This window comes from Sarcophilus harrisii, chromosome 6 (assembly GCF_902635505.1).
Source record: "Sarcophilus harrisii chromosome 6, mSarHar1.11, whole genome shotgun sequence".
NCBI classification, from domain to species: domain Eukaryota; kingdom Metazoa; phylum Chordata; class Mammalia; order Dasyuromorphia; family Dasyuridae; genus Sarcophilus; species Sarcophilus harrisii.
Window position 1 is genome coordinate 117,873,431 of NC_045431.1, and position 26,578 is coordinate 117,900,008.

General features: G+C 35.6%; 1 protein-coding gene across 3 annotated transcripts in view; it reads right to left on the reverse strand.

Annotated features, from left to right (window-relative positions):
• Positions 1 to 26,578, reverse strand: part of ACSL1 (acyl-CoA synthetase long chain family member 1) — a 91,896-nt gene that overhangs the window by 23,725 nt on the left and 41,593 nt on the right. For all 3 annotated transcript variants that reach the window (XM_031942125.1, XM_031942123.1, XM_031942124.1), the window contains exons 3-10: positions 20,794 to 20,908; positions 15,977 to 16,041; positions 11,780 to 11,881; positions 3,676 to 3,775; positions 3,251 to 3,429; positions 1,292 to 1,324; positions 1,042 to 1,093; positions 204 to 277 (exon numbers count right to left, since the gene is read on the reverse strand). In XM_031942125.1, coding sequence (XP_031797985.1) covers positions 204 to 277; positions 1,042 to 1,093; positions 1,292 to 1,324; positions 3,251 to 3,429; positions 3,676 to 3,775; positions 11,780 to 11,881; positions 15,977 to 16,041; positions 20,794 to 20,908 — 720 coding nt within the window. The remainder of the gene's footprint in view (positions 1 to 203; positions 278 to 1,041; positions 1,094 to 1,291; positions 1,325 to 3,250; positions 3,430 to 3,675; positions 3,776 to 11,779; positions 11,882 to 15,976; positions 16,042 to 20,793; positions 20,909 to 26,578) is intronic.

Below are 26,578 nucleotides of genomic sequence, written 5' to 3' on the forward strand. Positions count from 1 at the left end.
GGATGCAGGATCCTGACATCACCATTTTAGAGAAGGGGACCTTATAAATGTTTCATCCACATTTCAATGAAACTCAAAAACTGCCCATAATTTCAATTGAATCACCAAATTATGTATTATGTACAATACAAATACAAATTATGTATTCTTGTGGCTTAAAGCGAACTAATACTAAGGGTCATTCCACTATTTCCAAAGGTTACCTCTGTCACTTTCACAAAAGCTGAACAGTCGCTGACTACATTTTGATGAGTGATCAATGCACCTTTGGGATTGCCTGCAGAACAGAGGGGAAGCAGAAGGGAATTAAAGCCAATGAAACACATTCTAAGAAAGATAACAACAATTATTTCCTATATGGTAGGAACTACAAATATTATCTCATTTGATCCTCACAACAATTCTGGGAGGTACTATTATGATCCCTTCAAAGACTGTCATATCACATTCCACTACCAACCAATCCCTCTTCCAAAATCCAGCAGCTGGGCTGAGTAAACTTTACTGTACTTGATTGTTTGTAATACACATGGCCCAATTTTTAATGATAGATAGCACTAAGGGAAATCCAGGGATTCCTACTGTCAAAATCAGCTATGCTATCATCTGCCTTAGAGAATGGATGCATTCATCAACAATTATTTGAGACCCCTACTGAATGAGGTAGGTTACATACTCGCATTCTCTAGCAGGCTGGAACTAGATTAAGATATATTTGGGAAATATTTAACAAAAGAAATAAAAAGCAATAATAAAACCTATATTTAAAACATTTTAAAATGAAGTCAATATGCAGCCCACAGAGATCCTTATATACTTGTGTAGTGGCTGCCATTTTTATTTGAGTTCAATAGTTTTGCCCTACTAGATGCTTAAAGTTTTCTATAAAATACAAGGGGACACATTTTGGGTCAGCTTGAGCAGTCCTCACAATCTATCTACTGCAACTGAGATTACAAGGGTGAGAGGAGGGTTTTATTCTCTGAAAGAAGCACAAGCCTTCCAGTTATTATGCAAAGGTTCTCCCAATTTGAAACCTACCTGTCGTCCCACTGGTGAAACAAATCACAGCGAGGTCACCAGGCGATGGAGGCTAAAATGGTTAGGAACAAATTTAGTAGAAGCCTGAAAGAAGGCAGTCAAGGATAACGCATTCCATGTATGCTAAGTCTCTACTGCTTTCCTGAGATGACTTGATGGTTTTCATGCCACAGAAAGAAGTTCTGAGTTGACAACAGCCTCAGACATTTTTGCTCAAAGCTCTGATGGGATGATTTCCTTACATACATACCTTTGGTTTCCTCCTGTTAGCTCTTCCCAGGTCCTAAGACAGAGAACAAGGGAAAATATGATATGAATTATCATTTGGTGTGGTCTTGATGCTACATGTCAGGAGCAGTGCTAAGTACAGCAGATAGATACAAAGAACTGTAAATACTTAGAGAAAGACCAATAAGGTACTTTAGCATCCTTCATTCAGTAAGTAGCTAACTCCCAAATGAAGAAAGCATAATTTTCTGAATCAAATAACTATAGTAAATGGGATTAAACTAAACCTGAGCCTAATTAAGTACTATTCTTCATTTTTCTAGCATTCACTGTTCTAGAAGAGATACTAAGGTCTTTGGTGTTGGAAACAAACTGTGTTATTTGAAGATGGTAAATGTTCTGCCTATTTTTAATATAAATTTCTTTTGACATTACTGTTCTCTGATACAATTTTTCCAGCCTAGGAGGTATAACTTATAGATACTCTCTTTACAAATTTGGATGTGTACATAAGAGAACATGCATGTTCTACACACACACACACGAATCCTGCCAGTGCAATGCAATGAATACATTAAATTCAGTGAAAAAGGCAAACAGATCCTCTACAAGAGAGGGATTTAAGTGTCGGTCCAGCTTAGAGAGATCCAACTACTTCTACTTTTCTATGAAAAGCATATGAGGTTCTAGAAACCTATATTTGTAAAATACCCTATCTATCCAGCCATTTTTATAAAAAGAAATTAATATTTAAGATGCTTCAGAGGGGCATATTGGAAGGATGTTCAAAATAGCTTCTCAGACTCCTAGAAAGTGAATGTCTGGATGGAATAAGAATAATAACTTGTTTTTATAATGCTTTCAGGTTTGCTAAGTGCTTTTATCTCCTTTACTTCTCACAACCTCCTTGTGACATAATCGCTATTATTTCTATCTTTCATAAAGAAATGGAAGCTCAGATAAGCCAATTGACTTATCTACAGTCACAAGTTCATAGGACCCCAGATTTAAGTTATGGAAGAGACCAGTGGATCTACCTAGTCAAATTCCCCTAACTTTTTAGTTGAGAAAACTGAGGCCTAAGGAGGCTGACTTTTTCAAGATCACATTAAGGTAGCATCAGAAGTGGGAATTAACCCATTTTACCCTAATGCTAGGAAATATTGAAAGCAATAGGAGAAGGAGATGGCAGGGGGTAAGATGGATAATGTCATGGAAACAATGAATTTGAACTTGGACAGACTTGGGGAGATAGAAGTATAGAGGGCATGCTATGATCCACAGGACATAAAGAATTATGCTTAAAGAAAGAGGCTTAATAATAAGTATCATCACAACTACTTGGCTCCAATCCATGTGTTTTACCCACTGTGCCATGCTGTCTTTCAAGTATATCTTTCCGACTTCCAATTTGTGGAAACCTGAACGTCTAATTCACATTCATAGGAAGGCACGAGTTGCTTTAGAAACTCTGATTCCAAACCATGGTTTTCTCATGTTCTTAGGTCAGAATAAATATACCTAAATATTTGGTTAACTTCAACATTCCTCACAGCGTGTTATCTGTCAGTATAAAGTCTGGTGGACATGTGAGTTGTATGTCCTGAGATAGAGAAGGATTTGTACTTTCTTAGTTACATAACAGGGCCAGGGAAAATGATCCTCAGCTTAAAAGTATAGTTTATCGAGATGGAACAGTTTAAAGCCAATTGACATGCACAAGGATTGAAATCCATGATCTTGCCTTCCTTGGACTATGATACTTGGACCAAGGAGCCAATTAACCCCTTAATAAAAAATTCACACATAGAAAGATATAGTAAGAAAAGCATTGGATTTAGAGATTGGGGAACCTAAATCCTAGTCATATCTCTGCCACTAACTAGTCGTGTGGTCTCTGACAAGTCACTGCCACTGAGGTCCTTTCCAGCCCTAGAATGATATGATTCCCCATGGCAGCAGAATGATTTTGTGTAATTACCTCAAGTGCTTTCATGCTCATTATTTCCACCCCACATTTCTTGCCTCGTTCCACGACATCACTGTCAAAAGGATCCATGATGATTATGGTTTTAAGACCTGGGGTTAGCTTGTTTTCTACAGATTCTAACATGAGGTCGACTTTGTCTGACTTATCAACAAAAACCAAAGACAGTTCAGCTAGAAGAGAAAAAATAGAATTAAGATTAAACTTGGTATTATTGAAGGCCTGAGTACTACTTAGTACCATGATACCACATATTTGCTGCACATTAAAGCAGCATTAGATTCTTTTATACTTTAAGCAGATTAGATAATGCCACTTAAACACCCCCCTCCCAATTAAACAAAAGAGAAATATTCAAAAAAATCAAGTTTAATCAATTGTTAAGTCAACATCCAGTTGAAAGAACAAGAACAAATTACCTTTATTAATTATGTACGTTATCGCTTCATTTCCAAGGGTATCATAAAGAGGGACCACCACCATTGAGTATGCATAGCAACCTTGTTCGATAATCACCCACTACATGGTGGGGGTAGAAAACAAAAACAAAATAAGGTCATAGAAGCACTACATATTAAAAGTTCATCTTAAAGACATCTGGCTGTGTGCTCGATACCATGCCCAGAATGTATAGAGGACAAAGCAATATAAAATGCATTTCCTGCCTTCAGGGGGCTTATAGTCTAGTCAAGAAAACAAGGCATAAATATATGTGACTATGTGTTTATGAATTTACATAATATAAGGTTCTACTGTGTAACATAATAGCTAGAAAAAACAAAACAAACCTACACTGAATGGTCTTTAGGTATGTTTTGAACTAGGGAAATGGCAGTCCCTACAACTTATGTCCTCAAATAACATTTATAGTACTGTGTTCAGTTCTGGATCCAAGAATGATATTGAGAAGTGAAAGCAAATCCAATGAAAAGCAGTTAGGATGGCAAGAAGCTTAGAGATCATGCTCATGTCATTATCAAGTTTGAAGAAACTAGAGATTTTTAGCCTAGAAAAAGGAAGACTTGGTGGAGATGGCGAGATGAGCATCCTTCAAATACTTGAAGACAATAATCTTATGGAAGAAGGCTCAGACTTCTGCATGCAAGTTGCAGAAAAGCACTAGTGATTTTGATATAAGAAAAAACTACCTAAGCATTAGAGGTTTCAAAAAGTGGAATTTTTTAGAGGTTGAGAGGGGATGAGGAAGGGACACCCTTCGCTGGCAATATTCAAGTAGAAGCAAGATGCCCAACTGTTGAAGGATTCCTCTTCAGGTGGGGTTTGGCCTAAATGGCCTCTGAAATCTCTTTCACCTGAGGTTTTTCTGAGCTTCTGTGAAGGCAGAACATAATAAAGTGTACAGGCAATAATCATTGAGCAAAGATGGATATCTGTTGAAATCCAAGGTAAATTATTCAACAGTATAAGTCTTTGCTTCAACTACTGCTGCTGAAGAGACCAAAGGTGATCTGTTCTATGAAGACCTATAACATGTAGAAATAACAAAGATGTAATATTCATCAAAGGAGATTGAAATGCTAAAATATGAAGTCAAATGATAATTGGAATAACAGGAAAGTTTGACCTTGGAGTACAAAATGAAGCTGGACAGAGACCAATATAATTTTGTTAAGAGAACTTATTGGTCATAGCAAATACTTATTTCCAACAACCCAAAAAGTGACTCTTTATATGAACATTAATACATGATCAGTACTGAAATCAGATTGATTATATTCCTTGCAGCCAAAGGTAGAGAAGTGCTATACAGTAAGTTAAAACAAGACCTAATATTGACTGTGGTTCAGATCATAAGTTTCTTATTCAAAATTCAAACTTAAATTGAAGAAAGCAGGGAAAATCATCAGACTATAAGTATGACCTAAATAACATCCCTTGTGAATATGAAATGAAAATGAAGAACAGACTTAAGGAATTAAATCTGGTAGACCGAGTGTTTGAAGAAATATGGATAGAAGTTTGCAATATTGTATAGGAGATAGCAAACAAAATATTTCAAAGAAAATAATGAACAAAAAAGCAAAATGGCTGTCTGTTGAAGTTTTACAGATAACCAAGGAAGAAGGAAAGTGAAAGGGAAAGACAGATTTAACTAAATATAGAATTCCAGAGACTAGAAAGGAGAGATAAGATTTTCCTAAATGAGCAATGTAAAGAAAGAGAAGAAAACAATAGAATGGGAAAGATAGATCTCTTTAAGAAAATTAGAAATATAAAGAGAGCATTTCATACAAAAATAGGCATCATAAAAGACAAAAATGGTGGAGACTTAACAGAAGTAGAGAAGATTAAAAAGAGGTGTCAAGAATATACAGAACTATACAAGAAAAATCTTAACATCACCAATAACCACAATAGCATAGTTATTGATTTAGAACCAGACATCTAGGAGAACGAAGTCAAGTGGGTCTTAGGATGGAATTCCAACTGAGCTATGTAAAATCCTAAAACATGATACTGTTTTAGTGCTGCATTTAATATGCCAGCAAATTAAAAAAAAAAAAAACTTTATAGTGGTTGTTGTTTTGGAAAAGTTCAGTTTATGTCCCAATCCAAAAGAAGGACAATGCCAAAGGATGTTCAAAGTATCAAACAATTGGACTTATTTATCAACCAGCAAGGTTATGCCTAAGATTCTGCATGCCAGGCTTTAGTAATACATGACCCAAGAATTACCAGAACAGCAGACTGGGTTTTGAAGAGACAGAGGAATTGAGTACCAAATTGATTGTCAACACCTGAAGGATTATGGAGAAAAAAAGGGAGTACTAGAAAAAACATTACTTTTCTTTCATTGACTGCACTAAAGCCTTTGACTCTGTGGATCAGGACAAAATGTGGCATGTCCTCAAAGAGATGGGAGTACCAGATCATCTTACTTGTCTCCTCATTCCCTCAGCAAAAATAAATAAATAAATGTATGAATAAATGAATGGATAAATAAATAAATGGAAAACTCCCCCAAACTGGTTCCATCACTTCCTGGCAAAGCAAAGGAAAAGAAATGGAAGCAATGTCAGATTTTATATTTTGGGGCTCAGAAATCACTGCAGATGGTGACAACAGCCAAGAAGTTAAAAGACACTGGCTCCTTGGAAGAAAAGCTATTGTTTCTTGTCCTTAGTTCTTGAATAGGATCACAACATCAGGGAAGTGATGCTACAACATGCAAATGAAGTGGGTTTAAATAAGGGAGAAAGGAAAGCTATGACATACTGGAAGGACAGCAAACAAAAAGCAGACACATCACCTTGCCAACAAAAGTCCATGTAGTTAAATCTATAGTTTTTCCAGTAGCAATGGATGAATATGACTGTTGAACTATAAGGAAGGTTGAGCTCTGCAGAATCAATGTTTTTGAATTGTGATGCTCGAAGAAGACTTGAGATTTCCCCTGAATGTCAAGGAGATCAAATCCATCAATACTTAAAGAAATTAATTCAGATTATTCATAGGAAGTACTTTGTCCACATAATGAGAAGACAGGACACACTGGAAAAGACCCTTTGTTGGGCAAGACTGAAGGCAAAAGAAAAAGAGACTGCAGAGAATGAGATGGATAGTGTTAAGGAAGCCATGAACATGGGAGATAGTGAAGGACAGAGGATATTATGGTCCATAGGGTCACAAAGAGTCAGACATGATTGAACAACTGAATAATGACAAAGAAGGAGATATTATTATGGGATAGTGTGGCCTTGAGAAATTTTACAAGAAGGCCCCTAAGTTGGGTCTTCAAGGAGAAGGAGAAAGAAAGATGAAGGACATTCCAGACTGGAGGAAAAGATTAAGAGAAGGCAGTCACAGAAAAGGGAAATCCCCAGATACAAGTCCTTGGAGCAGAAGGTTTAAATAAGAAGACTGTGGGAAAGAAAAGTTAGTCGATTGTTGCCCTTCATACTCAGAAAACTAAAATGACATTAGAACTGAGTTACAGTGTGTCCTACTGTGGCTGATCAAACCAATATAAGCTCAGAATGCTCGCTATAGGCTGAGCACCAACAGCCCATATGAACATTTGCAGTAGATTCTCTAAGCATCTCACATCTCTTCTGAGCTAATTCAATTCTGCTTTGCTTACAGAACCTTTCCCTACACCTTCTCTAATGAAGGCACGCCATGCTGGACGGTCCTATGTCAGTGTCTCCCATGTCATGCAATCATTTCTAAGGTTCTTAAGAGAGACCTTGAGAATACCCTCGTATTTTTTTTTTTCTATCCTTAAGTGAGCACCTGTCCTGTGTGAGCTCTCTATAAAATAGTCTTTTTGGCTAGTGATCATATGGCCTTCGAACAATTTGGCCAGTCCATTGGAGTTGTTCTCTGCAGCCGAGTGTGACTGAAAGACAATGAAAATAAAATGGAATTACGATTTAATGGAAGTCTGGAATGTTAAACAAAGACTGAGCTTTATTCAATGAGCAAAGGTGAACATCACTGAAAATTCCAACAGAGTGATATAACCAAAGTAGCATTTTATTTGAAGGTTAATCTAGATTGTATAAAAAGAGACAAAGAGATAATTTAGTTAGGAAGTTTCTAATCCAAAGGAAGTTTCCAGTCCAGGTGTGGCCTAAGAGCCGGAACTAAAAATAGTGGTAGTAGGAATGGAAAGAAAGGGCACATACAAAGTTACTGTAAAGTAAGAATTAGTAGAATTCAATGGTTGATTGGATATGAAAAGCCAAGTAGACGGAAGTCAAAGATGACTTAAAAGCTTTGGGTCAAGATGAAATGAAATATTTATTATTCACAGAAATAAGGAATTTGGACTAGGAGGCAGGAGGAGCTCTTAGATATATATACTTTGATGGGAAGTGAAAGCTATTATTGTATCTATCTTACAGCTGAGAAAACAGAAGCAGATAGTAAAGTGACTCACCAGGGTCACACATCTATTAAGTGTCTGAAAACAGATTTGGATTCAGGTCTTTCTGACTCCAGGACCAGCACTCCAGGAAACAGTATCAAATAGATCAATCTCCAGCCCCCATCCCCAATATAATAAAAATCTGAAAGGTAAGGGGAGGTGTCAACAGAGAAAAAGGGATCCAAGAAAGAAAAGTATAGGGGACCAAGATTCTTGAGATGGCAGAAGATAAACTTTAAAGTACACAGGTAAAGGCTAAAGAAGGAAGATCAATTGTGAAAAAAAGAAAAGATAGCAGGAAACTTTGAAGTGAAATGATGAAAAGATAAGGCTGCTCATGGGGATGGCTTCTCCTTTTTCTCTCTCTTTTTTTTTTTCCTGGTAAAGTAGATAATGGAACTTTAGGCAATTCTGCCTAATAGAGCATTGTTATAGTTATTCAATTGTTCAGTGTCTGACTCTTTGTGATCCCATGGGCCATATCTTTGAAATAGATATGAAATAGATATTTACAAAAATACTAGTGGTTTTGCCATCTGGGAGAGGGGATGGGGGAAGGAGGGGAAAAATTGGAACAAAAGGTTTGGCAATAGTCAATGCTGTAAAATTACCCATGCATCTAACTTGTAAATAAAAAGCTATGAAAAAAAAAAAAAAAAGGAACAGCAAAATAAATAAATAAAAATTAACTAATTAATTAAAAAATACTGGTGGTTTGCCATTTCCTTCTTCAGTGGATTAAGTAAGCAGAGGTTAATTGACTTTCCCAGTCACACAGCTACTAAGGATCTGAAGCCACATTGAAACTCAGGACTTCCTGACTCCAGGCCCAGCACTCTATCCATGGAGCTACTTAGCTGGCTTCAACAAAATTCTGAGGGGTCTTTTTTATTTCCTTTTTATATTAATTATTTTATTTTTTTTCTGGTTATATATATATATATATATATATATATATATATATACATGTATAGATACATGTATTTTGATATACACATTTCTTTGTGAATTATGTTGGGAGAGAAAAATTGGAACAAAAGGGAAAAGCCACGAGAGGAAAAAAAAACAGAAAAAAGAAGTGAACATAGCATGTGTTATCTGCTTGTAACTCAAGATCTATTGTTTTTTTAATCATACAAAGAAATTTATATGGTTAATAAGAATTGAATTAATAAGTTGATAAAAGGAGAACTTGGCAAAATTCAGGAGAGGTGGAATACACCTATTTTATCAACCTCTACTTTTCTTGCAATTAAAATAATATCTTTTCCCTCCTTTACAGTTAGTGATAGAAAGAACCATAATTCCTACAATATTCATATCTTCTGTCAGTTGGAGGTAAGGAGGAAATATTAGGAAGGAAAAATGGGGAATGGGAGAAAAAGAGGCCCCTCCATAAATACTGTCTTAGAAGTGTACTATTGTTTCAAGGACTATTCTTGTCCTCAAGCAGATGTGCAAACTTCCTAAGCAGAGAATACATATTTATTTTCCCACAGGATGGCTCAGGCCATCCTGAGCAGACAAAAAAAAAGTAGAATCATTCAGTAGCCTTTGTTTACTGATTTGTACTTGGGACTGCTATGAAACTCTCACATTCCAGAAAAAAATGGCAAAGTTAACTAAAAAATGATATAGGGTGACTATGTAAGGGTATAATAAGTAAGAACTAGCACAGAACTATTCATGAAGAAAAGGAATATGTTTTCTGCTATTCTTAGCCAATATGAGGTTTCATTCTAATATAGAAAATCCAGGATATGCCTGGAATAAGAGCATCCAAATTCCACAAAGCTAATGGAGGAAGTATAGATTTTCCCAAATGGTATATGTAGTCCTAAAATAGCATTCTAATGCAGCACTCTGACATGAAATGAGAGACATAACAGACTGGGAGATCTTTCACATTTCAAAAAGCCTGCAGAAAAACAACAATAATAAAAAAGTCTCTCCTTCACCTTCCCCAGTCTGGCTAGACACCATATAGTTCTACAAGGCACAATCTCAGGAATAAATTCATTTTACAACCAATCTAGATCACTGATTAGCTCAAATCCCAGGCAGTTATCTGATCCTTTCACCTGACACCAGAAGAGGCTGTCTTCTTTAGAATTGTTATGCCACATGGATCTGCACAACTCTGAGGAACATGTGTCTACAAACCCAAATACAGCTGTCATATCTAGACAGCTAGTTCAGAACAAGAGCTAGATCAAAACTTCATCTGACCAAACTTGGAAGTTGCTCGTGAAGTTCAAAATACTTATTCTTCTAACTTGGGAAAGGCAGAAATAGTAGAGGAAGTTGCAAAAGTCTTAGAACATTTTAATGTCATTGGAACTGCATTAAAACTTCTGGGACACTGTGTATACATGCTCTGTATGTACCCACTTCTTAGGTGTTCCTGCTTCCTTCTCCTCAGTCCCGCCCACATCTCTGTTTTCTCTATTTCTCTCTTGCTTTTTCTCTGTTTTTCTACCTCTTGGTCTGTCACTCCCTTTACCACAATGAGAAAAATTAAAGCTTGCTTAAACAGGAGTGTTTAATAGAGTACAACGTGTTGTTTGCTCACTGCATGAAGGCAGAAACAGAATGCATTCCTGCAGAAAATGCTATTTTAATGTAGCATAAAATAAAACGTAACCTTTTAAGCAGTCTGACTATAAGGGAGAAAAAATGTAGTTATTATTCTCTTATGAAGTAAACAACCTGCTATATTTTTTGCTTTGTTATAAAATTGTCCTTTCATAGGATGGCTAATTTATTCCTTTATTGAATATACCTCATTTATACTTAAACAATATCCCAGATTTAAAATTAAGAAGGAAATCTCGATTTCTGTCTAAAGCCTTTTATTTTTGTATATGATAGATGACATGGTAAAATGATAGTATACCAGTCCAGCTGGTCAAAAATAACTCCGCGGAATATTATTTATGATGTTAAACTACATCTTAAATGGAAACTGTTCCTATGATGATTGACTTAGTGGCAGAATAACCTAATTGCTTTTGCATTATCAAATCTCAAAAGTCTCTAATTTGTGTTTAATTGATTTGCTCAATATTTGTATTTACATTGACAGATATGTTACTGTTTGTATAAAGGACAAAATAAAATGCTGTGAGCTGAAAGTCAATATAGGCTAGTCAGTCCTAGGATACTTTCTTTTGATTTGTTGACAATCCTCAAGGAATTTAATTTTTAAATTTTATGATCTTACTAGAACAAAAATATCCTTTGCAAGAACAAAAAGGAGTAGTTTTATTATGGCTTCTACCCATTTACTAAGTTTTAATATCTTAATTTTTTTTTTTTTTACTAAAGGTCTTGAACTAAGAAATTTTCTCTGTCCCATACATGTTTTGATGTTTTAATAACAGTATGTGATCAGGCATCATTATTAGAAAGGACATTCACCAAAAGAATATTGGTTTGTGTCCCTTTGAATTGCTAGGGTTTTATATAAAGCCAGGCTCTCAGAGAGGCAGAACACAAGGCATTATTGTACATGAAAGCAGCTGAGAACTCTAATAACTAATTCACTCCTGAGCATGATCAACAATCAAAGCAAAGCAAAGTAAAAGGCTAACAACCATGTAGTCAAACAGTTCATTCTTAATCATTACTACCTCAGGTCTATTTTGAGCAAAGATGCCAAAATATTGATCTGGCGATGGCTTGTAACCCTTCTGGAGCAGTGCTGAGCCCACATACTCGGCCTTATCTGCAACCTGAAATAAAAGGAAAATCAGTTGAATAATCCCATGGGAGGCACCTGGCAATCATACACATGTAGTCCTATTAGGTAGATGGCCAATTCATGAAATGATACAACCTTGACAGAAGACAGGATGGAGAGATGGAAGGAGATCAGTAACTCCTATTGAGATGGCAAAGGTTTCACAGAGAGTTTCTCACAATTTTGCAAGGTAAAGAGAATATTTTTATCTTTTTTATAAAGATAAGGAAACTGTAGTTTAGGGAGGTAGTCACTTACCTGTGATACTGCAGTAAGGGTTAGGGCCAGTATTGGAACACAGATCTGAAGTTCTTACTACTAGAACACACATGTGTGCATAAGCAAGTATCCTTGATTGACAATTTTGCATTATATAAACTAAATACCATTTGATAATCTCAGAGCAGCACTTCATTAAAGGAACTCATGCTGAATTCTTTTATAAAATAATCTGCACTCTTAACCATCAGTTTTCTTTTTTGTATTTTATGTTTTCTCAACATAGGACCTCCTCACATGTGTTAATAATGGCTATGCAAAACACCCCAAGGTTTTTTGATTTTAGGTAAATACAGGAAAACAGCATTGCTTTCAATGTCCTTTTTAAAACAAATGCTAAAAAGTTTTAAGCTCAGGACTGCTAAATACAAATTCTTTGCAATATTATAGTAATCATCATCCCACAGATTTTTCAGAAACATAGAAAGACCTAAAGTGTAATTCAAGATCCTGACTTCAATTGGCCAGCTCCATCCCTAATAACAAGTTGCCTCTCAGAACAAGTCTAGTACAGAGGCAGCTGGTAACCCAGTGAACAAAGCACTGGGCCAGGAGTCAGGAAGATGAGTTCAAATTCACCCTGAGATTTAATAGCCAGGTAAGTCTGGGCAAATGATTTGACTTCTCTTTGCCTCAGTTTTTACAACTGTAAAATTGGGATGATAATAACTTTTACCTCTCAGAGTTGTCATAGGAATCAAATAAGATAACAGTAAAGTGCCTGGCACAACACCTGGCACATAGTAGGTGCTTAATAAATGTTTATTCCTTCTTGGCTGCACACCCAACAACTATCTTCACATCTCCGGTGCCCTGTACTTTGCCTATCTTTAAAAACAAAACAAATAACAATAACAAAACCCAAAACCCCCACCCACACGATACTTCCTCAGGCCTTTCTCTCTACCTCCCTCCCTTTCCTCTTCCAAACTTCCTTTCTTCAATCTCCTTTCCTCTCCCACTTTCTATTAAAACTATGCCTTCATCAAGCCATCAGCTAAATCTAATAATCCTTTTTTTCACTATTCTTTCTTGGTTTTCTGAAGGCTGGGATCCTGGTGACTATGCACGTCTGAATCATTTATACCTTCCAAAGCATTCCTCTTCTTTTGCCTCTTCCTCACCTCACCCTGCGTTATCTTTAGCCTAATCACAACTTACCTTTATAGAACCCTGTAAGTTTTGGAAAGTGTTCTTTAAAACTGTCTTGTGAGTATAGACACCATAATACCCACTTTAACAACAAATGAGAAAAACAAAGCTCAGAGGGTCTCAGAGAGACCTGTCCAAAGCCTACAGCTCTAGTTGGAGGAGGGAGGGGCACATACCTGGATACTTTTCAAACTTTATCGGAGTTTCTACTCTGGATCATACTCTCATTCTACTTAGAGAAGGGTAGACATTGGCAAGGCTGAGTTAATTGATCACCTCAGAGACTATTGTTAATAGTTTAATATTTATAACTGTGAAGGGGACGGCTCAGAAAAATATTTGCAATTTCAATTTCTTTTTTTTTTAGTTTAGTTTTATTTTTGAGGATAGTCTCCCTATATCAAGAAGGCTGGGAGTGCAGTGACCACCCTCAAACTCCAGCCCTTATTAGAAAGCCTAGTGCTCTTCCCTACAGATTCATTTTCTCTTTCCCTCTTTTGATTCAGGAAGATTATAGGGATCCTCAAACTACGGCCGAGGGCCAGATGCAGCAGCTGAGGACATTTATCCCCCTCACCCAAGGGCTATGAAGTTTCTTTATTTAAAGGCCCACAAAACAAAGTTTTTGTTTTTACTATAGTCCGACCCTCCAACAGTAGGAGGGACAGTGAACTGGCCCCCTATTTAAAAAGTTTGAGGACCCCTGGTTTACCATATTAATGCTGACTCAGGATCTGAGCTCTATTAGCCCAGCCTTCTGGGAAACAAGGATTACAAGTTTGGTTCATCAAGATCACCAGAGTGTTTATTTTTTTAAACAGCTAAATTTTAGATATTCTTCAAAAGCAAATCTGTAATATGTTAGCCAGGAACTTTGGAAAATAGTCCAAACAATATAGAATACCCTAATATCTAGCATCATCAGAGAATGCTGGTTAGAAAATGACAATGCTAAATTTAGATTATAGCCATATGTGTGTGTATATATAGATTATAGCTATACATGTAGGCATATCTATCTATCTATAAGTAGACAGATAGATATATAGATAGAAATAGATTATAATATAAATGCACATATACACATATGTCTAATATAGATTATAGCTATATATGTATATAACACATAATATATGCTTATATAGATTCTAGTATATATATTTGAAGAACTAGAAGACATATTTAAACACATGTGACACCAAAGATAATTTATTAAAATTTTCTTTGACAATTCAGAAAGTGTTTTATTATACTGCAGGATCTAGTATAATCAATAATCAATCTAGTTATAATATTAATGTTATGATTGTATTCTCTAATGATTCACTGTTTGCAAATCACTTTCTTTGCACTGTGAAGTAGGTAGTATGTATAAGTGGTATCAACTTTATCTTACAGATGAGGAAATTGAAAAATCCACTGTGTGGATAAAATGACTTTTTCAGGCTCATCTAGTTAAGAATCACTGGTGCTGGAATGTTTTATTCTTCATCTTTCCATAATTAAGAGAGCTCTAGTTGACAGAATGAATGAACTAAGTAAATTAGTTTTTCTTTATGTGATGTAAAATAAGAGTTCAAAGAAAAGACATTATTTTAATTAAGCTAAAGAGAATCTCCCTAACCCCATTCCTTTGGTCCTAACAAGAATGAGGAGTTCTTTGAATATCTATTCATTGTCCTATCCCAACTACCTCCTACTAAAGATAAAGACTCGAAAATAAAAACCTTTTGGAAGCATTCTCTCAAAACTGCTGGCTAGAGATGAAAACAAGGAATTTTTAAGCCTCAGTTTAAGAAGTTTGGCTACCTAAGTGGCTAAAAGCCAAGGATACTCTTATCTATAAACTATTCTTTAAACTAAGAGGGATGGGACACTGACTATTGTACCATTTGCAATATAAAACATTCTGTGTCTACTCTCAAATTCATCTAGCCATTTAACCTGAATCTCAGGCATTTGCTTATTTCTATACCTAGGTATATTGGAAAGGAGACTTTTTGAGGCAGTTTTAGGCTAACATTTCTAGTTGTTCCTAGAGCACTATTTGGCCTGGGGAAAAGTGGTGACATCTACATTCTAGGCAAAGAATCCCTTTCCCACCCTCCCCAGAAATATCTCCACGCCCTCTAAAAGTTTTATAGCTCAATAAGCCATTCATAATACAACTATTTAAAAGTGTGTTTGTGTTGGGGCGAGGGGCGGGGGGAGAGGGCAGACATGAATCAGAATGTGCTAGGGGTAGGGGGAATTTGTCTAGTATGCCAATATTTCCTTTGTTTCCAAATTCATGAAGAATCTCACTGTTCAGGCACCATCTTCTAAGCATTTTTTTTAAGGCACTTGTGATATTTCCCAATACTGGATCAGGACAAATACCTTTCTAAGTTCAAATATGAGAGATGGAATAAGGAGTGGGCAGAGAGACAACTGGGAAACAGGTTCTATCAGGAGACCAGGGTTCTACTTCTGAGTCAGTCATTAGACTACTTTATTCATGAATTATTCCCCTCAATACATCTTAGTTTTTTCATCTATAAAATAAGGAAATTGATGATCTCAAATTCTTTCTAGCTTTACAAATATTCTGTGTGATGCATCCAATAGTAAGTGATATGTGGATAGATTAAATAGATATGAAAACATAGAATCTTACCTCTTTATAGGAGATCCATTCATATGGTTGATCAGGTTTCCGAGAGCCTAAACAAGGGCCATTATCTAAAAATAATTTTTAAAAAAGAAGACATTTTTAAAACAAAACATTATCATTAGATTTACATTATTACTTAGCAGTCTGGTTTAGGTCTGGGCTTCATTATTGTTTGAAGGAAATAACAAATAACTGATAAATCATTCCCAAGCTCTGCTTAGTTTTGTCATGTTCATTCTGTGTTTTAGTCCAAATTCAGAAAAGATAAGAGATTACCTTACATACTTTAGTTTTATGATTTGTTCAAGCTCATAAAAGCTTTAAGACAAAAAAAAAAGTCTTAGTGGCAAATTCTGTTGGTCAAGAGTTTAGGACTTTAACAGGAAGTGGTAAGTCTTGGTCACAGAAGGGAGAAAAACAAGAAATAAGGCTAAGGAAATGAAGGTGGGCCCTCAGAGGCAAAGGTAAGGAGATCTTAGATTTCTTGAGTCATGTTTTCTAGCTTTGGTAAGAAAAGAAAAATATTTAAGTTAAGTTGTCTTTGAGGACTAGACGTGTTTGGCAAGCAGTAAATTCATGACAAATTCAAACTAAGGAAGGGAATGATAATATAGAGAATTCAAAAACCATTTTTCCTTGATTTTGGAATGGTGGTGACTTTGTCACTTAAGACTAAAAAAATTCATTTGTATCCATCCTCTTGCAAATATTAACTAATGATTGAACAAGTCATTGCAGAAGTAGGCAACACTGAAGTTTGATCTATTTGTGCTCCACATTCAGTTAGTTAACCAAAAACTGTCCATAAGGGATTTTTGCAATTTGGGTAAATCACTATGACTCTTAGGTCTTAGTTTGTTTTTAAGAGCAGGCACTCACTCTTTTTTGTCCTTCTCTGTGTTCCCAGTACTTAGCACAGTTTCTGATATATAGTACATGTTTAATAAATACTTGTTGACTGACTAAGGGAATTGGCCTAGATGACAATCATAATGAAGTCTTTATCAGCTGGAAACATGCCCCAATGAGCCTATGATTTCGAGCCCTGTGTTATAAAAACATTCCATAGACATCTGTCAGTAATGGACAGTACATGGACGGTATTGTGCATTTCTATTTAGCCAACTATATTGCATCCCAGAACATCTATGAAGCCTTAATTGCATACTAGCAATAAAATCTCCTAGATTGCCAATCAAGAGACCTGGATCAGGAGATCATTATATACTTCAACAACAATACTATATGATGACCAGTTCTGATGGACCTGGCCATCCTCAGCAACGAGATCAACCAAATCATTTCCAATGGAGCAGTGATGAACTGAACCAACTATGCCCACAGAAAGAACTTTGAAAACTATTTTTGCATGTATTTTGAAAATAAAAGGCTATTATCAAAATACCAAAAACAAAAACAACAACCCAATATCATGGGCTTCCCTGAGTAAATTAATTTTCAAGATTGGACATTCAGTAGATCAACTGGAGAATTGCTGAATAAGTTATGATATATGATTGTAATGAAATATTATTCTGTAAGAAATGATGAACAGGCTGATTTCAGGAAAGTGTGGAAAGACTTATATGAACTGATGCTGAATGAATTGAGCAGAATCAGGAGACCATGGCACAAAATAACACCAAGATTATGTGATGATCCACTATAATAGATTTAGATCTTTACAGCAATACAGTGATTCAAAATGATTCCAACAGACTTGGGATGAAAATTGCCATTCGTATCCAGAAGAACTATAGAGGCTGAATGAGAATTGAGACATTATTTTCACCTTTTTTTTTTTCTTTTTCTTTCTCATGGTTTCCCCCCTTTTATTCTGATTTTTCTTTCACAATATGACAAATATATAAATATAGTTAAAATAATTATATATGCATACCTTCTATTAGATTGCTTGCTATCTTGGGGAGGGGGGAGGTAGGGGAAGGAGAGAAAAAATATTTGGAAATAAAAATCTTACAAAAATTAAATGTTGAAAACTATTTTTTATATGTAATTAGAAAAGTAAAATACTATTAAGAAAAAAATTTATTTTTTGTTAGCTTATGAAAAACACAACTAGGAAACAAAGTTAGCTACAAGAAAACATGGCTATCTATACTTCTGTTCTTTTCCATTTAGCACACACAATTGAGTTTCAATTGTATCTCAATACTCCAATCCAGTCTAGAGTTAGGTGTCTTTACTCTGCAGGTAAAAAAACTGAAACAAATGGCTAGAATACACATTGCTTAGACCCCAGTCTGGTGCCCTTTATTTATATTTTCAGAGAGTCCTACATCCTGGTAAAAAATCATCTTAAAGGTTTTCTTTAGAGTGGGCCTGCGGCAGTGTGGTACTTTGAATATTTGGAAATTCACTTTCTTCAGTGATGGAGCTATTTATATGCTAACTCCATAAATAAATATGGAGATAAAAATTTCATTTTCACATCCTAGTGATATTCTTTGAACTCAGGTTTTTGTTAGATCCCAAAATTTAACTCCTGAATCCTAAGTCCCCAAAAAGTAACAAAACTTTTCCAATAAAGTAAAAGATCCAAGTTATACTGTTCTTTTTTTCTTAAAAATATTTGAAATAGAAATGTAGAAATTCCATAATTTCTAAAGTTATTTGTAACCTTGTTTTTTGATTTGGAGATATAAAGGACGACATTTTAAGAAAAAATGAAAAATATTCACTGCTTATATTTTACCCTGTTCAGATTTCAAGATGCTCAGGAGCATCAAAATAGATTGTGAACAACTTGACTTGCTACCAAAAGATTATCTGTGATAAATTTAGAAATTTGAAAGTTTAGAAAAGAGAAAAGAAAGACAAAAACAACATCTCTTGGTGGGGAGAATATTTTCTGCAGTCTTCCTTTCCACTGGGCTATCTATATTGGTTCACAATATGGTAGAAAGAGTCCTGAATCTGGAGATTGGAGACTTGAGTTTGAATCCCAGCTGCAATACTTATTAGCTGTGGTGGGAACCTCAGTTAATCCCCTACAAAGCTTCAAGTATCAGCACTGTAAAATGGGAATAGTACTTTTACATGTCACAGAGTTATTGTAGAGAAAAGTGTTTTATAAGCAATATACATGCATTACTATTTTTCAGTGTTCTTCCTCCTTTTATGGAAAGACTTTCTCTCTGTTGGAGGAACAAGATGGGAAAGAGATGCTGGAGCTCCAAGAAACCTTATAAAAAATTTAAAAATCTACTTAGGTTTCTTTATATAAAAACACAGGATGAGATTCAGAGGTAAAATGGATTCTGCCCTTCCAGACTATATTCGGGGGAGGGAAAAATTAAATAATAATATTTTATAATTATAATAATAATATCTCTCTCTCTCAAATGTGCCTGATACGTGATAGTGCCTTCTGAGCTTGTATTGGACTGGCCAGCTAGTACTGGACACACTGTACTTCGATCACAACATCATAATGTCATTCATCCTCTTCAAATATGAAGGAAAAAGAACAATCACAAATAATAATAATTAATATTAATACAATGCTTTGAGATTTGCAAATTGCTTTACATGTGTTACTAATTTTATTAAATAATAGAAGGGATAACAAAGTAAAATATGACCTTACTGGTCAAGGGATTTCTCTAAAAGTGAGTTATAAAATTCCATTACAGCAGCATCACTATCACAATGTCATCTGCCACAGTGTCCTCCCACTGCCCAAGCAGAGTAAATGGGGTGAGCAAATGAAAGAGAGACCAGCCATTATTAATTAGAAAAATGCAAATTAAGACTACTCTGAGATACCACTACACGCCTGTCAGATTGGCTAGAATGACAGGGAAAGATAATACAGAATGTTGGAGGGGATGTGGGAAAACTGGGACACTGATACATTGTTGGTGGAATTGTGAATACATCCAGCCATTGTGGAGAGCGATTTGGAACTTATGCTCAAAAAGTTATCAAACTGTGCAATACTCTTTGATCCAGCAGTGTTACCACTGGGCTTATACCCCAAAGAGATCTTAAAGAAGAGAAAGGGACCTGTATGTGCACGAATATTTGTGGTGGCCCTCTTTGTAGTGGCCAGAAATTGGAAACTGAGTGGATGCCCATCAATTGGAGAATGGCTGAATAAATTGTGGTATATGAATGTTATGGAATATTATTGTTTTGTAAGAAATGACCAGCAGGATGATTTCAGAAAGACCTGGAGAGACTTACATGAACTGATGCTGAGTGAAATGAGCAGGACTAAGAGATCATTATATACTTCAACAATAATACTATATAATGATCAATTCTGATAGATGTGACCCTCTTCAACAATGAGATGAACCAAATCAGTTCCAATAGAGCAGTAATGAACTGAACCAGCTACACCCAGCGAAAGAACTCTGGGAGATGAGTGTGAACCAGTACATAGAATTCCCAATCCCTCTATTTTTGTCTGCCTGCATTTTTGATTTCCTTCACAAGCTAATTGTACACTATTTCAAAGTCCGATTCTTTTGTGCAGCAAAAACAACTGTAAGGACATGTATACATATATTGTATTTAATATATACTTTATTTATATTTAACATATATTATTTCTACCTGCCATTTGGGAGAAGGGGTGGGGGAAAGAGGGGAAAAATTGGAACAAAAAGTTTTGCAAATGTCAATGCTGAAAAATTACCCATGCATATGTCTTGTAAATAAAAAGCTATAAATTAAAAAAAAAAAAAAGAAAGAAAGAAAGAAAAAGAAAGAGACCAGGATCAATTTTCTATAAATCATAAAAGCTTCATGACCACATGGATTTGTTACACAAATTCAACATAACTGCTTACTTGACACCTGTATACCCCTCTGGAAGGTCTCATACAGTGTTGTTACATCATCATAGAAAAACGACAATGGCTCATCACTGTCAAGTATTGCAGATCTTCTTGCACCATCAGTCCCCTAGTAAAAAAGACAGAAGAGAAGATGGATGGTTGGGGGAAGAAAGATAGAGAAAAAAATCCCCAAAAAGAAGTGCCCTAAGTGTGCTGTTCAAAGATGTTTACTTCATGGAAAGAAATTAAAATTTTTCTTTATTAATTAAAATTATTGAAAGACCCAGAAGTTAAAAGTGTTTCAGTTATGAAGAGTGAAGTCAAACTGGGGTTCACTAATTAAGTGGATCAACAGAACCCAATCCTAAAAAGATGCTGGAAACAATCTTAAAGAGAGGGACTTTGCTTACTTCCATGAACTAATATTAGCCTTGCCAGGAAAGGCCAGCGAGTGATAGACATGCTGTTCCATAGGCACAATTCAGTAGGGCAGCAGGATGGGGAAGTAGTAAGCAGACTTGCTTTAAAGTTAGGAGGATCAGGGTTCAAATCACTTTGACATTCATCCTTGTTGGCCAATCATCTAATTCCCCTGAGCTTCAGCATCCTCATTTGTAACACAGGGGATGAAAATAGTACCTACCTTCCAAGGCTGTTGTGAAGATTAAATGAGATTTTATATATATGGAGAGTTGTACAATCCTTAAAGCACTACATCGATGTGAGCTCTGAGGATCATAAAGGAGTGAGTCTATTCCATGACAAGATTAAAAATTTCTGAACATAGTGGAAATAATGTACTAGTCTCTCTCTCTCTACTTGTCCCCAACATCAAATGATGCATCCTAAGTCAAGAATGTGTACCTTGCAGCTGTCACATTGCCTGACCTTCAACTCTTGTAGAATGAGCCACAAGGTTCAACATTTGTGTTTTTTGGCAGAACAAGCAGGGTTAAGTAACTTGCCCAGGTTCACACAGCTAGCATATCTAATGTCAAATCTGGATTTGAGGCTGGTCAAGTCCTCCTGACACCAGGGCTCACACTCTATCCACTGCATCATCTAGCTGCCCCAACAAGGTTCAACTCAGACTGGAGTGTGAGAAGGGTTGTAAATCCATCCTACAATAAGTGAAGTGGAAAAAAACAACAACATGGATCTGGAGTCAAAAGACTTGAATTCAAATCCTAATCTTGTTTGTAATCTGTATAATCTTGGAAAGGCTACTTAATCCTTCTAGTCAGAAAACTTGAGGACAAATGCAGTTTCAGACATTGACTACCTGTATGACCCTGGTCAAGATACTTGACTTCTGCTTTAATTTCCTCATCTATAAGATGGGGACAATAATAGCATCTATCTCATAAGATCAAACGAAATAATATTTGTTAAGTGTTTAGTACTATGGTTTATTATAAAATTATAATTATAATTATTATAAATTATTATAAAATTCGCCTTTTCCTTCCCCTCAAAAAAGGAGAAAGTTAAACAAAATGACTTCTGAAGTCCCTACCAAATTTTTTGGACAGCAAAATGAAGCTTTTCAAGAGAAACCCAGTTTTTGTGAATACTTGACATAAAGTCAAACAAAGAACTATTAAGTTTCATCTATGTCCTTTTCCTCATTTGTAAAGGGAGAAAGTTAGCCTGGGTAACTTCTAAGATCTCTCTTAGCTTTTACATGTTAAGAATATATGGAGAGGATTTCAGTGTCTATAGTAAGAATATAATAAATTTAAATCATCCCAACTTTAAAATTTTGCTTAGTTTTATTTCAACAGGGTGCATTTGATTTAGTTTAAATATTTGTGTTTAAAGGTTATGTAGACATCCTTTTAAAACTTTCTTCTCACTTGAGGATAAAGACTATTTCAAATGCTTAAAGAATGTGATACTTAAGCCATTTATTGTAAGAGACAGAATAACCTTTTCTGATTTTTGCAGTAATCTGGCTTTCCTATCTTCTTACTTCTTCACATTTTTTCTTTTAAATCAAGTTTTCAAATTGAAGATATTACATTATATTACATTACAGCATTACAAAGCTTGCTGACAATGTAGATTATACGTATAGGCAGTGTGTAACAGTGGGGAAAGCATACTAGCTATGTAATCGGAGAAGTTGAGTTTAAATTATGCCTCTATCACTTCTACTTCTGGGATTTTGGACACTCCAAATAAGTTTGGATGGGGGGATGGAGTCAGCTGAACTCTAGAGTCCTTTCATATCTTAAATCTATGATCCTATGAGCTAAGTTCAGTTTTTGCCCATAATTACACTGTTCTTAAAGTCTATGATGAGGTGGGTAGTTGGGGAATAAATGCCTGTTAATTGAAAAAAACATTTTAAAAACCGATGGGCCATCTTTCTTTACCTTCTTTATTCATTAAGACCTGTTATATATAGAAACATGGTATTTAGAACTAGAAAAGATGATCATTTATTTCAATCCCCCTCATTTTACTATGAAGAGATGGAGTTTCCAAGAAATGAAACATCTGAAGACTGTCTAGTTAGTGTTCTTTCTACTAGGATACATACTTCCTCTGATACAGATTTCAAACCCTCCAGACTTGTGTATAGGAAAAAATCCATCTTTTGCCAGCCAAGAAGGTTGAATCTCTCCAAATTCACTGGGGCTATTTCACACATTTCATTAATATGACCCCATGTCTAAAACTTAAAGGTTCATGACAACTATTTGTGCTTCATGGCCTAAGCATTCTAGGACCCAGGTTCAGTTCCATATCACAACTGAGGTTTTCAAAGAGGACTTGACTTTTGTGAAAGGCTCTTCTATCTTTCTCTATTAAGGTTTATCTTATGCTCTCTTACATCTGGAATTGGATCAATTCTAAAGAATCCTCAATAGGAGTAGATCTAGGTTTATAACCTAAAAATTTTTTAAGTACTTTTATAAACTCTATTTCAATGTAATCGGATTTTGGAATCATACATATTTTATTTCAATGCATTAACATTTTAAAAGAAAGAGTTCATGAACTTTACTAGAATATAAACAAATAGAAACAAAAAAGAATAACAACCTCTGAACCAAAAGATGATGAGGTCAAGAGGACCTGACTCCAAGAGAGCTTCCGTGTTAGAAGGACTTCTTATGCAATTTCAAAATGAATCATGCAAGTAAAGAGACTGAAAGATACATTCTATCAATAACCAAAGCCAGAGGTTATTTTTCATGGTCTGATGGAAACAGAAAAGACAGCCATGTTAACAAAAGTGGGTAATAGGGCAGGAGGCAGCAAGTCTTCCACACTGTTAAACCCTTCTCTGTCTCTGTCTGTCTGTTTGTCTGTCTCTCTCTCTCCCCACTTACTTTTTCCAGGAAGTAGGGGAAGGGAGAATGAAGGGAAAAAATGCTGCACCATAAAAATTTCTATTTATTTACTTATTTTTAAAGATAAGGAAGATAAGAGATTAAAAATTTTAGAAGTGAAAATTAAGAGAATATGGTAATAACAATTGCTATAGCTACCTATGTCCAACTTTAAGCTAGTCAGTGAAGTCTATCTTCATATCACTGATAATAACAATAATTACTAACATTTATAGAGCCCTTTAAAGTTTGTAATGTGCATTACATATATTTGATCTTCACAATAATCCAGTGAGAGAGATTCTGCAAATATTATTATTCCATTGTACAGACAAGGCAACTGGGGATTAGGCAAATTATATGACTTTTTTGTGGTCACAAAAGTAAGACTGGGGTCTAGAACCTGTTGCCTCGCCCTAATGCTCACAATCAAACTTATAATAGTTCTTATCCTTGTTTGTGTCCTGGACTCCTTCTACCACCTGGAGAAACCTATGGAACCTTTCTCAGAATAAAGCTTTTAAATGAGTAATATAAAATACATTAGACTACAAAGGAAATCAACTAACTTGGGAAAAAAAGTTCACAGATTCCTTAGAATTAATCTACCTGTGGACCCCAAGTTAAGAACTTTATTTTCATGACAGTTTTCACAATATCTCTATGCAAAGCAATAGCAGCCTTTATGCTAATTTAGAAGAGTATTTTTGAAGATATAAATGAAGGCAAATTTTATTCCCTCAATGCCATACTCCACTGACTCAAAAGATTGAAAATGAGTGCTCCAGAGCAAAATTGTTCAGTTAAGCCTTAGCATTTACCTTCACTGTTAGAAAGTCACTGTCAGACTCTGAGATACCACTACATACCTGTCAGAATGACAGGGAAAGATAATGCGGAATGCTGGAGGGGATGTGGGAAAACTGGGACATTGATGCATTGTTGGTGGAGTTGTGAACGAATCCAACCATTCTGGAGAGTAGTTTGGAACTATGCTCAAAAAGTTATCAAACTGTGTATAACACAGTTCCAACTTTGATCCAACAAGTTGCTATTGGGCTTATATCCCAAAGAGATACTAAAGAAGGAAAAGGGACCTGTATGTGCAAGAACGTTTGTGGCAGCCCTTTTTGTAGTGGCTAGAAACTGGAAACTGAGTGGATGCCCATCAACTGGAGAATGGCTGAATAAATTGTGGCATATGAGTATTATGGAATATTATTGTTCTATAGGAAGTGACCAGCAGAATGATTTTAGGGAGGCCTGGAGAGACTTACATGAACTGATGCTGAGTGAAATGAGCAGGACCAGAAGATCATTATATAGTTCTGCACAGGCCTCTTCAACAATGAGATGGACCAAACAGCTCCAATAGAGCAGTAATGAATTGAACCAGCTACACCCAACAAAAGAACTCTGGGAGATGACTATGAACCACTACACAGAATTCCCAATCCTTCTATTTTAGTCCTCCTGCATTTTTGGTTTCCTTCACAGGCTAATTGTACACTATTTCAGAGCCCGATTCTTTTTGTACAGCAAAATAACTGTATGGTATTTGTATACATATATTATATTTAATTTATACTTTAACATATTTAACATGTATTGGTCAACCTGCCATCTGGGGGAGGGGGTGGGGGAAAGGAGGGGAAAAGTTGGAACAAAAGGTTTTGCAATTATCAGTGCTGAAAAATTACCCATGCATATATCTTGTAAATAAAAAGCTATAATAAAAAAAGAAAAAAATATTAAAAAAAAAAGAAAGAAAGTCACTGTCAGAAACAGTCAGACTCCTAAAATGTAGGCAATCTGAATAGAGCACATTATGGGCAAACCTGTCTTTGCAAATATGTTAAAAGTGGGATAAAGGGAAAACAAGAGGTTAAAAAAGAGTGGTTTCCAAAGCACTTGGAGTTATGAAAGTTCATTGTATCCATATTAAAAACACCTAGCAAGGTAATTTCTCTGGGGAGGGAAGGATTTATTGTTATACAAACAAAATGATATACAAAAGTTTCTAGATGAAGAAACAAACTCTCTTCCTGCCAAGAAAACCTGCTCTTCAAGAGAACAGGTGAAACTGGGTGAAAGGCTTCTTTGAGTCATTTCACAGTGAGGTGATCTCGGATTGTGCCAAAAACAAGAATAACCACCAAAAAAGAAAAAAAAAAACTAGCATCAGCACACTTTGTACTTGGGCAGTTTTGCTCTCCTGTGAGAGGTGATTACAAGCTCCCATTCCCAATATAATTAATTTGTCACCTATCTCTCCTTGAATTCAAATTCTATGAGTAACAATATGGTCTGAGCCTTATATATTGGTAAAAGGTTAAATGTATGGAAACCTTCTTTAAGTCTTGAAGGTCGCAGAATATTTATATGTGACACAGGATTCTACAAAAGCTAGTTATAAAGTGATGACAGGCCTCAGGAACAAAATAGTCAGGTGCACT